Source organism: Eulemur rufifrons, chromosome 2 (genome assembly GCF_041146395.1).
Source record: "Eulemur rufifrons isolate Redbay chromosome 2, OSU_ERuf_1, whole genome shotgun sequence".
Lineage (NCBI taxonomy): Eukaryota > Metazoa > Chordata > Mammalia > Primates > Lemuridae > Eulemur > Eulemur rufifrons.
In genome coordinates, this window is record NC_090984.1 from 19,524,147 (window position 1) to 19,540,098 (window position 15,952).

The window sequence follows — 15,952 nt, forward strand, 5'->3', positions numbered from 1 at the left end:
CCACCCATTTTAAAGCAGGATGTGCGTGGCCTGGGATGGCGGAGGTGCCCCCAGTTGGCGAGCGGTGCCAGGCCTTCACCACTGGAGGCCAGAACGCCGAGGGGGACGTGGGGGCACGGTTGGGCGGGGAGCTGAGCGCACACCGGGTAGAGGCCGCGGGGGCGGGGGCGGGGCCGGCGGGGCGGGGCCGGCGACCGCGGGGCGGGGGGCGCTCTCCGGTGACTCAAGGCGCGCGGCGCTGGGCGCAGAGCGCCAGTCTCCGCCTAGCAAGCTCCGAGTGTGCCCGCTGCGCCGCCGCCGTCCGCGCCTGCCGCCGCTGCCGCCACCATGCCCAACTTCGCCGGCACCTGGAAGATGCGCAGCAGCGAGAATTTCGACGAGCTACTCAAGGCGCTAGGTAAGCTGGTGCGGAGGGCGCGCCCCGACAGGGAGAAGCGGCCCGGAGGTGACCCGGTCCAGGCGGGTGCTGGCGTTGGGGGAGCCCTGGGCAGGAGGGAGTCCTCGGGACGATAGGTCGCCGGGTCTCCGGGCGCACCAATCTCGGAGCAGCGAGTAGAGCCTGGGACCCACGCGTTCAGCGAGCGCTTGCTGGATGTTTGGCGCCTTCCTCGACGGTTCGGCCTTTGTCGCGTGCTAGATCACAGCGAGGAGAGATTACTGGCGCGCAGGGAGGGTCAGGGGCTTTAAATCTGGAGACTCAGTTTGAGACCAGACTCTGCCACGAATTCATTGCAACTCGGGGAAGCCACTCACCCTCTCTGAGCCTCAGTTTCTCATCCCAAAAGCCAGGGCGAGGGCAGAGAGAGGAGTAAATCTATTTTAAGGCCCCTGTCTAAAGTCAGAGGGTATTGGTATGGGAAGTGCCCGACCGATCCCTAGACGACAGGACAGTGATGATGCCCTGGGACCTGAGCCTGTGGTGTCCCCTGTGCAGGTGTGAACGCCATGCTGAGGAAGGTGGCCGTGGCGGCTGCCTCCAAGCCGCACGTGGAGATCCGCCAGGACGGGGATCAGTTCTACATCAAGACATCCACCACGGTGCGCACCACTGAGATCAACTTCAAGGTCGGAGAAGGCTTTGAGGAGGAGACAGTGGACGGACGCAAGTGCAGGGTGAGGCCCCACGGCGTTCCCGGTCCCCGCTCCCTGCACGTGTCTATCGCAGCGGGAGGAGCTCACGTCCCTTTTGCAGCCTGCGGCGCGCTTTCCTTGCAGGTTGTGTGCTCAGGCTGTCTGCAGGGAGGGTTTGCGCAGCCCGGCTGCGCTGCGCTCGGGAGAAAGCCCTATCCCCATCTTCACCTCATCCCTAAGCGCCTCCCGAGGTACTAACAGCCGCGCTTGAAGCGCGGGCTCTGTGTAGCGCTGCGTTCCCAGCTGCGGCTTTTGCCGAGGTTTGCGGCGCATGGCGCAGGCGGCGCTGGAGAAGGTTGCGGGGGCCGCGGGTTCTCCCGCCGCGCCGCTGCCACGTTTCCTGTCGCAGGTGGAGCGGCAGCTCTAGGTTCCCGTCACTGGGCCGCTGGGGGAACGCTCTGGATCCAGTGTCAGCAGTCCCGATGGCCCCGGCACCTCTCCCTGCCCGCCCCCCAAGCCTGATTCCTTAAAGGAACGCGGGATTTTTCCAGAAGCAACGCAGCTTCTGGCAGGAAAAATGGACCAAATGCCCTCTCTTAGTCCTCAAGGACAAGAATTTTTTTATTTCTCCGTACATGGGCCCCAGGGATGAACGAGTGGACTGAAACAAGGGGTTGCACATTCCTTCTTTGCATGGGCAAAAATTGCGTTTGGTTAAACAGATGGAAAAATAATCGCCACTGCTACCACTTATTTTAAAAGTGACAGAATGTCTCCCTTCCTTTTTCCATATTTTTTTGTTTGCCTGTTTGGTTGTTTTTGTTTGTTTGTTTGTTTAAGTCATAACATTCCAGAGAGTGGTAAATTGCTTCTTTCACCTTTCCTGAGCACAGCAGTGCCGGATCTGATCTCAGAGGGGGACTCTCTGGGGACTGGGCTTGGGAGAAGGAGGCAGAAACAGCCCCCCAGGAGCAGGCTGACCCAGGAGGCAATCTTTGGCCCCGAAAATGATGTCCCGGCTTGGAGCTAGTGGGATCCTGGGCCCAACTCATTGTATTGTTTGCAAAAACAAAAGAGCAGCACAAGCATAATCAGAGCGAAGGGCTGGGAGCCTAAAGGAGAAAATTCAGCAATGGGCAGGACTCAATTTGGGGACATGCAATAGTGGTTACTGCCAAGGAGGGTAATTCTGATTAAAAAAAAAAAAATCAAAGGTTCACACAACAGCCTGGAGAGTGGGTCTTTATTTATTCCATTCCTCCCACCCCTTGCCTAATGAATGTGTCCCATGTGTAAGTTAAAAAGTGATTATGTGCACATTCAGTACTGGCCCACCCCCCAGCCCAGCTGTACCACACTTTGCTTTGTGCAGACACTGGGGAAGACTGCAGGGAGTCCCCCCTTTCACCTCCGACAGCATGAAGACCCTTCAGATTGTTTTTGTTTTTTTTTCAAAAATTTTTCTAGAGGGATGTAACCTGGAAAGTGGATGCAGCATTTTAATCCTCAGAGCCAGAAACACCCAGGTTTATCATAGTATGGGTGTGCCGCTTTTGATGAGGAGCGAAAACAGAAAGGACGTTCTTATCCCAAGACACGGGCAGGGAGTAACGCTCCCGATCTGCTGATGACAAATGTGGCTCCAAACATGGTGTCTTAACTGTTCTAAAACTTTGTGGTTCTGATGTGAAGGTTCTTGCCTTTAAAATCCAAATTGTTTGAAGGGGTGGTCCATTTTTGCATAAGTGAATCATTGCATGCTGTAAATTTTATTCCCGGAGACATAAAGCGTGCCTAAGGCTTTGCTGCTTTGGGGTGAGTGTGTGACACAAAGTGTATTTACACCCTATAAAATCCATGACTTGCCCTCTGAATTTGGGCTGCATAAAGCTCAGCAGAGGAGATTCTGTGGCCTGCTGACAGGGACCATGTTTTGCTTCTCTGCACAGCAATTATTCTCTGGTGCTCATTGTTGTCTCTGCTCCCGCTGCTGAAACTGTAATTAATGTCACTAATGGTTTTCCTGCCCACAGAGTTTAGCCACTTGGGAGAATGAGAACAAGATACACTGCACACAAACTCTTCTTGAAGGGGAAGGCCCCAAAACCTACTGGACCCGCGAGCTGGCCAATGACGAGCTTATCCTGGTGAGACCCCTGTGACCCTGAAACAATCTTGACATTCCCCAGATGGGCCCGAGGTGGGCCACACAAACATGTCCTCCTCACTCACCCATTCAGAGAAAGATGCCATTTGCCCTGGATTAAAATTTGAGCAGAAAACCCGAGATGACAGTTCAGGTCAGAGGAAATCATTGTTAAATGGTTGGCAGGAAAGGGGAGTAGCTCAGAGGGCAGAATAGGGGCTGGAGACAGGCTGGGGTGCCTGCCACTATCCACATGGCTACAGCCGGCAGCGGTGACATGCTTTTAGCCAGCCTTCCCTCCAGCCAGGCTCAGGCTCTGTGAGGTCGCGAGGCTCACACTGCAGAAAGGATTTTTTTCCTTCTCATTCCCCATTTTGCTGGCTGGGAAAGGTTTCAGAAATTTTTATCACGTCAGCACTCATAGCCTTAGAGAACATTTTTACCCCTGATTTACAAACTCCAGTGGCCTTCAGGAGCCAGGCAACGAATGCTAATTTGGGAAGTGTCTGAGTGGAACACAGTGTGGAGGGAATGAGCCCCTTTAGCACTGGAAAAGGTGGACTCTTCCTTAAAAATGTTCAGACTGGAACATTCTAAACACCCCACACACCCCACGCCAAACAAAACTTGCCTGGTGAGGCCAAGTTAGAAACCCTTATGGTTTAATCACACACCTCCTCCCCGTTTTTCAGGTGGAGGAGCAAAGGAAGACAGGGAAGGCAGGACAAACCCCCCTGTCACTCTCCCTTTGTTTCAGAACTGACCAAGCTTTCCTGCAACCACCTTTTTTCCCCCAGACTAAAAGAGGGGAAAGCTGTTTTGGGTAGCCGGGAAATTATATCCTTTGTTCTCCGTCAGGCATTTTGTTAACATCTGCCCCATCTTAGCGAATGTCACCCTGAAATGTTGGGAATAGGAGACAGCGAGGTGTGCTAGGAAAGGGCTCCCTGTGTGACCCAGGCAACCTCTTCCCTTCCCGGGCTCCATCCCCTGCTATAAAATGACAGGTTGAGCTGAGGTCTGATCCCTGAGGTCCCCCTCAGCCCTGAAATTACATGTTTATTCTGCAAGAGACCCTCAATTGAGCTTTCTCTGTGACTTGAAGTGAGGCCGCCTGATCTCTCTCTCCTCTTGTCCTTCCCCGCGATGATTTAACATACTTTCTGCTTTCGTAGAGAAAAGGCTGGCTTAATTTGCAACCTGGTTAATGTTGTTTCCAAGGAAGGGATATTTGATGGGGTTAGGGGAGCAATTTGAGGCTGAGACGTGGAAATTTAGGGCAAAAGGTGCTTATAGTTTACTGGTACCAGAGACAGAAAAGAGAGACGATTTTAGAGTTCTTGAGTGTAGCTGAGGGTTAAGTAGGATCGGTTTGCTCTGAGAAAGTGTGATTTTATTGACCTCCGTGGTATACGAGCAGCCAGAGTCACAGGCCAGACTCTGCTAGATGGCCTCCACCTCTTCCAAACCCCCTCTCCCCTCCTCCACAGTTCCACCCGGGCATCCTTCCCTGGCTCAGCAATCACATATACAAGCCTCAAAGGGAGCATGAATTCTTGGCATTCGGGATCTTGAAATGTGGGCTTTTGTTTCAAGGGTTATTATCATTAATAAATCTAAAACGTAGGGAGATGCCGTCTCTATATAACAAGAGGCAAATTATTCTAGTTAAGTTGAAATAAGCTCTCCCAGCGCCAATAGTAAATTGCCTTCAGGCCGTAAGTTGCCTTCCTTTGAAAACTGAGTATGCTCCCTCAAACCACTCTGGAATATCCTACAGAGTTTCTTTCGGGAACCTCTAAGCATAGTTTGCAGGCTGAGAAGGCCACTTCAAATGTGGTTGGAAATGTGGTGATTTCTTCTCATGTCAGGAGGCCATTTGTTAGGCTGGGAGAGCTGTCATATAGCTAGAATACTGACTGCAAGGGAGAGTCAAATCCCCAAACCCTGCCATTCCATTTGACAGTCCGTGGCTGTAGCACTCAAAGAGTTCTGGAAAACTACCATGGTCCGAAGGGGTCCAGACAGCTGAAAGGTGGATTTATGATGGGAATTCCACTCCCTACACAGCCCCAGCACACAGAATCACTCACATTCCTCATTAATAGGGAACGAGGGTAGGACAAAGACGGTGTCCAGAAGCAGGGATATCTGTGCCAGTCTGGTCAGGAGACCCCTAGTGTAAAAAGAAGCTAGTGATGAGCATTTGCCTCCTTAATACTCACTAAGGACTAGAAGTATTTTCAAATGTTCTCTGAGAGCATCTCATGAGCCACTAAGGGTTCTAGGGAAAAAAGTATCAAGATCCTAGGGTACCTAAACTCTTTGTTGAATGGTTTTAACTGCTCTTGGATCTCAGGCCACTTTGAGAATCTGAAAGATGAAGACTCTCCGGCAGATAAATGTACATCTGCAAACAGACGGAGGCCCAGCAGAGCAGGCCTGTGAGTCGTTGCCATTTGCCATTGTCAATGGCAGTATCATTTCAGGGGCCAGAAGAAAAAACATCCTCCTCCCTCTGTGGAGTGATGGAGCAAATAAACAAACAAAGAGCCATAGAATTTTAGCTGGAAAGAGCCTTTGGGATCACCTTGTTCAATACCATCCCTCTCCTCAACAATAGCCCCTGCCCGCCCCTGACAGGCCAAGAGAGGAAGGCACGTGCCGGAGCATACCCAGCTTATGGTTGCAGGTCTGGGTCTGGATGCCAACACTGGGCTTTTGCAGCTGAGACCAATTTTCTAGATTGCAGGTGACTTGAGTATCACTTGTACAACGTTTCAGGCTGTCTCCCAGGCTAGATAGCTGCTTCCTGCAAAGCGGTCCTATTCCTTCTCCAAAGCAATCCCAGCTGGCTGGTCAACACGGGACGCCATGGCTCCAGCTGCCCAATTCCCTCGCTCTCTTGAAGACATTGAAAAGAAACAGAACCACTTCAGAAATGTCCAAAATGGCATTCTCCCTCTTTCAGTTTAATTTCAAAACCAAAGCTCTTGGCATTTCTTATGTCAGCATTCACAGGATCCAGAAGCAACGGAAAACTGTATACAACATAATTCTATACCCCAGTTGCCTCTCTGCCAATAGAGAGCTTAAGAGGGGGGGGAGAAAAAAAAGAAACTCTTTTCACTTAACATGAGCACACAGCACAGGAAATTGAATGTCTGTTACAAAGAGTTTTTAACAGGGCAGTAAGTGGCCTTATTAGTGATATGCTTTAAACATTTTTGCACAGGCATCTGCACTGATTGGTTTTCCTTTTCTCCTTCTCTGCAGACGTTTGGCGCCGACGACGTGGTCTGCACGAGAATTTATGTTCGTGAGTGAAGGCAGCCGCTTGCTCCTCCTTTCGGGAACGGCTGCAAGCTCCCTGGAGAAATATGTCATACGTAGGTCTGAGCCGCCGGTGGACCACCCCTTCCCCTCTCAATGTTAGATGACCCCATTTTCCCCATGACAATGTTGTAGTGTCCCCCACCCTCCACCCCCAGGCCTCTGTGCCTCTTGTATCCCTGGTGCTCTGTAGTTTGGCATTTGCACGCTTTTGTCAGTCATTAAACTGGTTGGACACATCTCAAGGCTTTTCCCTTTTTTCGATTGCCTCTTGGGTTTCAACACGAGACTTGTGTACCTGCTGTCCCTAGCACTGTGTCGGTCAGTGTGGTGCTCTCAGCGTCTGCTGCTGCCCTCAGCGTGCTGCTTTGATTGTACATCAGCAGCTGCAAGCTGGGCTCCTACAAGACTGGCTGGATTCAGACTGCAGGTCCAGGTGCGATTGGACCTCACAGTGTGGTTTTTTAATTGAATTGGTTGGTTTTGGTGGTTCCCAGCAGGAAAGAGAGGGCACATTCAAAAGGGTTAATTGGGGAGAGCTGATAATGAAGGTGCTAATCACAGGGGCAGGGTGAAGAGTACGACAAAGGATGGGGAAGCATCCAGAGACTAGCAGTGGGGGAGTCAATACCACTCCTAGGCCTGAAGATGGGAAGGAGGGCCACCAGACCATGAGAGCTGTAAGCTGGGAGAGGGACCCCATGCAGGACACAGAGGAACATAGCCACTGCCAAAACCGTGGCCCCAGTATACGTGGGCAGTAGGGGGGATAAATATCCTGACCTCCCATCTGTCAATTTCCATCGGCCTATTCTGTCCATTGGCCAAATCCAGCTGGAATGTAGAAGGCTGGGGAGAGGGTGCTGTTCACGAGGGTCACCCTCCCAGGGCGTAGCTGGGCAGAGAATGGATCTGAATGTGCAAATAGATAATAACCCACACAGTTGCCAACTTTTAAATTTGAAAATCAGTAGATTTCATATAATCTGAATTTTTATATACTTAAAAGAAGAATTGGGAAAATCTGGTATCCCTGGACCTACATTCCCATGGGGTGACAATTGGCTGGGCAGCTTCCCCATTTTTAAATGGAACTTGTACCCCCTGCCTCTGCATGGACCCCACCCTTGCCCCGCCCTCATTGACATTGCCTGCCTGGTTTGTCTCCTTGCCATCCTAGGCACAGGTGTGCTCGGCAAAGCTGGGTCAGAGGTGGACCAATAGTGTTTGGGCACGAATGAGGCCATAAGAGCTCACGTCTGGTGGGACAGATGCCCAAGGCCCAGGCGCTACCACCTGAGTGTGAATGAGGACACGGTTTACCTGAATCCTCACAACACCTCGCCAGCCCAGAGCACTGCTTTGCACACGAGGCACCTCCGTCCCTGCTCAAAGACTATTGCCCACACCTGGCGCTCTCTGAGTGGAGGGATGTCTTGCAGGAATGTATCTCACATCCTGAGCCTGCTTGTTAGGGCTCTGGGGACCGCCTCTGCTGTGATGCCCCCCGTGAAAGTGCCAGCGGCTCTGCCAACAGCACTGCTGCTCACAGTCCCAAAGCCACCAGGCCCTGATGCATCAGAACAGGGCTGGATTCTGGGTCAGAGTCAGGAGAAAGCTTGATACTAGGCCAGCGGTCCCCAACAGTTTTGGCACCAGGAACTGGTCTCATGAAAGACAATTTTACCAGGGACCAGGGGAGTGGGTGTGGGGATGGTTTCGGGATGAGTCAAGCGCATTACATTTATTGTGCAGTCAAATCTCTGCTAATGATAATCTGTATTTGCAGCCGCTCCCCAGCACTAGCATCACCACCTCAGCTCCATCTCAGATCTTCAGACTCCTATAAGGAGCACACACCCTAGATTTCTCGCATGCGTAGTTTACAGTAGGGCTCGCGCTCCTATGAGAATCTAATGCTTCCCTGACAGGAGGCGGAGTGGTGATGCTGGCCCCTCACCTCCTGCTGTGCGGCCCAGTTCCTAACAGGCCACGGGCAGGTACCAGTTGATGGCTCGGGGTTGGGGACTGCAGCGCTAGGCTATAGTTTGTCCCCGGGCCCCTGAGGCATCTCTGCTTGTGCCCTGAACCTCTCAAAGCCCCTTATGAAAACAGCTGCTTCAACTTCTAGCTGAACACCAGTCCTCTGGGGCCAGGGGATGCAGACACCAGGCCATCCCTCCTTTACCCTTGCTTCTTCTCTCCAGGGCTGGACTGCTCACCAGAAACAGCCAAGTCCACACTCAGTGCCCTACAAAACACAGAGTTTCTTGTGGCAGAGTGTGGTGCTAGAGGAGTTGCCCCATAGCTTCTTGGAGGAAGGGGCTGGAGCGAGGCCTCTAAGGATGGGGAAGACCTGGATTAGCATGCAATGGGGAGGAAGGCAATGTGGAGGGCCCGCCTGAGTGTGAATGTGCTAGACTAGGAAGTGAGGACTGAGCTGGCCACACAAGAGAAAGTGTGCAAGGCAGCTCATGCCAGATGGATGAGGGCTGGGATTTCTGGACTCTGCCCCGTGGGTACTGGGTGCCCCGTCCACTGTGGCTAGGCTGAGTGAGGCCTCAGACATCGTGGTCTACAACCCTTCCTAACTCCTATTGCTGCACTGTCTTCTCCATATCTAGATTGTTCCATAAGGGCACTGCTATCTAGATTGTTCCATAAGGGCACTGCCCTGCCATAGTCTTGTATGAAGGACCCGGCCCAGGTGAAGGGAGGATGAAGTCCCTTCCCTTTCCCTGACTCTGGGAATGAGGCGATTTCCATCATGTTCTTTTTTAATTTTTTTTTGGTTGTTATTTTTTTGTTTTTTGTTTTTGAGACAGAGTCTAAATCTGTTGCCCGGGCTAGAGTGCCGTGGCGTCAGCCTAGCTCACAGCAACCTCAAACTCCTGGGCTCAAGCGATCCTCCTGCCTCAGCCTCCTGAGTAGCTGGGATTACAGGCATGTGCCACCATGCCCGGCTAATTTTTCTATATATATTTTTAGTGGTTCATATAATTTCTTTCTATTTTTGGTAGAGACAGGGTCTCACTCTTGCTCAGGTTGGTCTCAAACTCCTGAGTTCAAATGATCCACCCTCCTCGGCCTCCCAGAGTGCTAGGATTACAGGCGTGAGCCACCGTGCCCGGCTCATCATGTTCTTTTTTTATATGTGACATGGGGCACGTGTTTACTTCATCGCAGCCTTCACAGAGGATGAGAATACAGCAGAGTGAAGGAGGCTCCCAGCCTAACCCTCGCCCCCCTCCCCGCTGACAGCCACCAGGCATGGGTGAGGACATTGGGATGACGAGATGAGGTGCCAGTACCAGTAGTTCACACAGGACATCAGCTGCAGCCTGGTTCTCTTGAATCCTATTCCTTCTGTGTTTTCCAGATAAAAGGCACAGTATTTTTCATTTTCTCATGTAATACTTCTCACTAGACAAGAGTGTTCTGCAGAACCCAGTTTGGGAATTGCAGCCGTAATCTTAAGCCCTAAAGTATTTGTATGTATGTACACACTGCGTAAGGTCACTCTGTTCTCTTTTGTTCCCTTTATTTTCTGCCCAAGACGACGCCAAACGACATTCAGATGCTGCCAACACCGCATTCAGCTCTCTGAGGATGACATCTCTCATCTCTCCCTTTATACTCAGAAATCTGAGCAATTTTTGACTAATCCTTTTGTGGCAGGGGATGCAGATGGGGAGTAGACTTGGAAACATTTGTCTGCAACTCAGCACCAAACACTGAGGACAACTGCTTCAAAGAGGATGGGACTTGATGCGCAGTCGTCCCATCCAATCAAATCTCTATTACCTCATTGGAGGCAGGATGAACATTGCATTCTGTAGTAGGAAGATTAAGCATAATTTCTGGGCAAAGAGCAAATTCTCACAAGGATTCTACAAACATTACATGTTATATTTGTTACAGTTGGGTAATTTAGCTTTCTGGGAAAGTTACCTACAGGACTTGGAGGAATTTACTTAGTGAAAAAAATAGATGACAGTCACAATTTTTTAACTCCTTTTGTTTCCACAAGAGAGGAAAACTCATCAATTATGGTGAATGAGGATGGGGGTTGGGTCCGTAAAGTGGAATTTGACCAAGGTCTCTCAAAACAGCCATACTCAGGGGAAGTGTGATTTTGGGATTCTAGCATAAAAAAGAATTGGCTTCAGAAACATTGTGTAGGAAAAATTTATTGAGTTATGAACTCTCGCAAAGAACATAATGAAAAGTGAAAAGGCTGAGAAAGTTTGGGAAAAAATCCAATTCTCAGAACTACATGAAATAAAATTGAGGTTTTCTTTTTTTCCTCTCTCTCTTCCCTTCTATCAGGAAGAGGTTCAGAAAAATGTTATTAAGTTCCCTTTACCACCTTTTTTTTTCCTTTGATGATTGTAGTGGTATGGTTTGATGCAAAGAGCATGCCAGGAGACCACGGCTGTAAATACTAGCTCCGCCACTAACTTGCTCTGTGAACCTTGCAACCTCTTCCTGGGCCTCCAGTTACCCATCTATACAAAGCAGAGGTTGCCAAATGTGGACAGAGGCTGGGCTGGCTGCATATGAATCACCAGGACAGCCTAAATGTTCACCAACATGAAAATGGGTAAGTCAACCACAACATGCCACACCACGGAATTCTCTGCAGCTATTGAGCAGAATGAGGTAGACGTATATACTGATATGGAAAGATGTCTTAAGCTATATTAAGTTCTTTTTTTAGTGAGTGATGATCTAGTTTAACGGGAAAAATGAAAACCGTATGCTTAGATCTTTCCAGGTGAAAAAAACAAAAACAAAAACCCTAGAAGACATACACCAAACCATTTATAGTGGTTACCTCAGAGGAGAGACCATTTTATTCTCATTATTTCTGTATTGTTGGAATTCATTTATAATGAGCATGTATTACTTTTGTAATTTAAAATCCTCATTTAAAAAGTAAGAGATTCCGATGCTCTAGGTTTGGATTGGAGCCCAGGAATCTGAATTTCTTTGTATTCCCCAGGTGATTTCTAATAAAATCACTGAACCAATGGTCACAAAGTTCTCTTCCAGCTCTAATACTCTAGGACCCCATGAAGTTTATTTGACTCATGACTTTGGAAAAAGGAAAAGAAGGACCAAATGTGAGAAAAGGCGACAGCAAGAAGGAAAGCACAATACTGGAAGCATAAATAATTCCAAGGTGTATGGCTCTGTGCAGTGCTGGCGGCCTTGTACACACGCAGCCCATGCGAGATGTAGGCTGGGGCGTAGGCGGAGCAGGTGTTGCCAGTATTTCCATTTTACAGACGGGGCACTGAGGTTTGAATAGGTTAAGTCGCCCAGTCTGTAAATGGCAGAGCTGGAATTACAATCCCAGGCTGTCTGACTCTAAAGCCAAGGTGCTTTCCACCTCATCAGCCATTAGGGACGTGAAATATTTTCCTTACTATGATCATCAAGGATTGTGTTTATGGTTTAATGGTATCAAGTAGCTTTTCATAGAAAAGGAGGGAGGGAGGAAGCATAACAATAACCGACATTTAATAAGGGCTTACTCTGTTCTTGGTCCTGTGGTAAGCACTCTTCATACATTATTACTTTTAATCCTACAGTTAGCCATCTAGGTAGGTACTATTTTTACTTCCACTTTACAGGTGATAAAACTGAGGCTCAAAGAGGTTAGATAATTTACCCAAAGTCAATAAAAAGTAGTGCTGGGATTAACCCAGGTCTTCTATCTGAAGAAAAGAAGCAGAGAAAGAGGAGGAAAGAGGGAAGAAAGTGATGGAGAGGTGAGTGTGCTCCTCTGGTCTCCACAGGGCTCCTGTTTCTTAGGGTTTTCACCACCACACATGGCAAGGGCTCCTGGGGGCCCTTCAGAAAGAAAGCTCAACCTTACTGCCCAGCCCTGCATTGCTGGGCTGCTGGCCAGCCTCCCTCCCATAGTATATTTCCTTTGCCTGCGTTGACAGGTATCCAGTTTCACCAAAGGCTGCAAGCTCCCAGATCTGGTTTTAATCAGAAGCTAGAGCTGAGCCCTAGAGCAATTGCCTGGCAGCCTCAGTGAGGCCCAGATGGAGCCTAGCTACCTTCTCTTCCTCCAAGGCCTCCTGGAGAAGGACTTGATCTCTGGAGCCCAGCCTTGGGTGGTGGCCCTGTGGGTGCACCATTCAAGGATCCTTCCTTTGAGCAGTGTCTCCAGAGGCTGGTAGAGGTGAGATAGATCAGGCCTATAGCCTCTCATTGCAGATGTGCAGGGCTCACATTCCTCCCTAATTGTCTTCTGCAGGCAAAGCTGGGAGAGAGGCTGGGGCAGCAAGGAGAACAATTTCTTCTCTTGCCACCTACAGAACAGATCCTACCTGTACATCTCCTCTACCTGGTCTAGGAGGGCAGCTTGGACACACTCCCTGTCCTTATGGAATCTGTCTTAGGCCAGACAGGGGAGACAGACTGGGAATCACAACTGGACAACCATGACCAAGGTAGAGACTATAATTGTGTCCCCACGATTGTGCATGGGGAACTCGAGATTCATCCCGACCAGTTCATGGAAGAGCAGGCATTTGAACTAGGACTTGAAGGATGCAGGGGTCGTTTTCCAGATAGTGCTGAAGCACTAGGGAAAGGAAAGTGTGGTAGACCTTAGAAAGTTTGGCATTAGTCCATATGGCCATCTTCGTGTGACTTAGAAAAAGGGATCTCTTCTGGGCAGACATGGAAGCCACCCTATCATCCCTTTGCACAGTGCACAAATTGTGCAACTGTACCAGTGGACCTCCTTTCATGTTTTTCTTTCCTTTTCTGGTAACAGAATCCCTATTTCTTGAAATAAAGTGATTCTATGTGGTTACTGTGGGGCCAACCCATAACCCCTACAAGGAGTGGGCCCTTGATTCAGTCATAGCCAATCAGAGTACTACAGCTTCATGGCCATGGTGATCAGTTCTGAGAAGGGCACGTGATCCAAACTGGGCCAATCAGAACCCTTTTGGGGACTGCACCCTGGACATTCAGGGAGAAGGTACTCTCTTTTGGCTGAGTTTGCTGGCTGTGAGGATTAGGTAAGCCTTGAGCTGTGGGGCCATCATCGTTACTTTGGGGAGACTCTGTCTGAAAATGAAGCCTACAGGGAATAAAACACAGATGAGAAACTGAGAGAAAGAGAATTCTGATATTCTTTAAACTCCAGGATTTGCTCCTGGAACATTCTAGTTACAAGAACCAATGATTTCCCTTTTTTGTTTAATTTAGTCTGAGTTTCTATGCCTACAATCAAAAGGACTAAACATTATGGAAAGAATTGCCAGGATTCAAGCCAACGGACACAGAACCTTTAGAGCTTTGAAAAACCAGACCAAGAAAGCTTTGGCCAGGCCTCAGGGATTTCTAAAGGAAGAGCTGGAGAGGAAACCATGGGCGTGGGGTCTGGCTGGACTCCATGCGAAGCCATTCCCAGGTGGCATCTCCCTGCATGCTCACCACAGCCCCAGGAGCTAGACGGGGCCAGGCCACTGGAATGTGGATTTGCCACTCAACCTCTGATCTGGGTAAGCCCTTAGCTGAGAGGTTGGTGTCTGAGCTCCGGGGCACAGCAGGGTCCTGGCAGTCAGGGGAGGACTAGCCAGAGACAGCTCTCTGGTGGGTTGGCAGGAAGAGTTGTGTTTGCTGAGCTCCTAGGGCATCTCCTGGGACTTATTCCATGTCATGAGATCCACTCTTGTGCCCCTGGGCCTTTGCATATGCTGATTCCCTCAGCCTAGGATGCCTTCCCCATGTTGTCTACCTGGCAAACGTCTATTAATACTCTGCCTTCAAAATTCAGCTCAAGGGTTACCTCTTCCGGGAAACCTTCCGTGCCAGTTTTAAAACATGGCGGCAAGTGTTTTGTCTCTTCTCTCATCTACACATGAATTCTATGTCCTCATCCCTTGAATCTGGTTGGTCTATGACTACTATGACCAATAGAGTATGTCAGAAGTGATGCTGTGTGTCCTCTGAGGCCAGGTGATAAAAGGCCATGCAACTTCTGCCTTGTTAACTGGGAACACTCACTCTTCAACCCCTGAGACACCATGTAAAAAGTCCAACTACCCTGAGACTACCAGGCTGGAGAGGCCACAAGTAGACACTTCGGTCGACAGTTCCAGCTGAGCCCAGATGCCCAACTCTTCAAGTCACCTCCAGCAAGTATAGTCACCCCGGCTAAGGTCCCAGGCACGGTGGAGCGGGCAGGATACAGCCCTGCAATTCCCTGTCCAAATTCCTGAGTCATAGAATCTGCAGGCACACGTGGCTGTTTTACGCCACTAAGTTTTAGGGCAAGAGATGATCGGAACACCATCCTTGACTCCTCCAGGAGATCTTCAATGCTTCTTCCCTTATCTGGTTTTTTTCCCCAGGGTTCCTCATGCATTGCCCCAGCAGGGCCCTGGCCACAATGATTGTCTCACTACATGCTATTCCTTCTGCTAGATCAGGAAGTCCTGGGGAAATAGGGGACCTGGAGCTGTGTCTCCTTCATCATCAGTGTTTCAGCACAGGAGCTGGCACTTAGCAGACATTAGCAGATGAGAGAGAGAGAGAGAGAGACAGAATGAAAACGGCTTGGCAGGCCCAGCTGTTACAAGTAACAAGAGACAGCCAGGTGAGTGGCTGCAGGATCCTATGGGGCCTGGCACAAGACAGAGGGAACATTTTAGGCTAGAGGTCACCGTGAAGCCCACAGTAAGAATGACCTGAAATTAAGCCACTCAGGTAAATGACAGCCTCGGGCTCCTTCCATAAGTGCCAACCACGAACAAGAGACTGGAGAGGCACTGAGCCCACCCAACGGTCAAATGGCCTCCACCATGCAGAGAGGAGAGCTCTGGGGCCAGGCGTCAGGCCTGGGACACTTGCCTGGAAGATTCATTTCAGAAACAAAGGGACAGCCTGCCATATTGGGCATATTTAAACCATCATGTTGTGGGGGGCAGATATCAGGGAGCTGAGCAGAGCCCCAGATGTGCAAACAGAAGTTCATCTGGCCCAGGTGCAGTGGTCACACCTGTAATCTCAGCATTTTGGGAAGCCAAGACGGGAGGATCCCTTGAGGCCAGGAGTTCGAGACCAGCCTGAGTGACATAGTGAGACCTCATCTTTACAAAAAATTTAAAAATTGGCTGGGAGTGGCAGCACACGCCTGTAGTCCCAGCTACTTGGGAGGTTGAGGCGGGAGGATCACTTGAGCCCAGGAGTTCAAGGCTACAGTGAGCTATGATCGCTCCACTCCAGCCTGGGCAACCCAGTTTCTTTCAAAAAAATGTTCATCTGCCGGAGAACCCAGATGGCCCGTCTTTGAGGAGCAAGATGTTGAAGCTGAGAGGGTGTTGCCTTTCTTCTTTTCTTAGGAAAATTGTTCAGAATTGATGGAAA

General features: G+C 49.9%; 1 protein-coding gene across 1 annotated transcript; it reads left to right on the forward strand.

Annotated features, from left to right (window-relative positions):
• Positions 1 to 254: 254 nt before the first annotated feature.
• Positions 255 to 6,795, forward strand: CRABP1 (cellular retinoic acid binding protein 1). Its single transcript, XM_069456889.1, has 4 exons — positions 255 to 397; positions 935 to 1,113; positions 3,105 to 3,218; positions 6,494 to 6,795. The coding sequence occupies exons 1-4, from the start codon at positions 328 to 330 to the stop codon at positions 6,542 to 6,544; spliced, it is 414 nt and encodes a 137-aa protein (XP_069312990.1). The 5' UTR covers positions 255 to 327; the 3' UTR covers positions 6,545 to 6,795.
• Positions 6,796 to 15,952: the final 9,157 nt, after the last annotated feature.

Coding starts and splice junctions, on each gene's coding strand:
- CRABP1 (XM_069456889.1), top strand. CDS start 328: ATGCCCAACTTCGCCGGCACCTGGAAGATGCGCAGCAGCGAGAATTTC. Junction 1,114..3,104: donor TGGACGGACGCAAGTGCAGG/GTGAGGCCCCAC, acceptor TCCTGCCCACAG/AGTTTAGCCACTTGGGAGAA. Junction 3,219..6,493: donor CCAATGACGAGCTTATCCTG/GTGAGACCCCTG, acceptor CCTTCTCTGCAG/ACGTTTGGCGCCGACGACGT.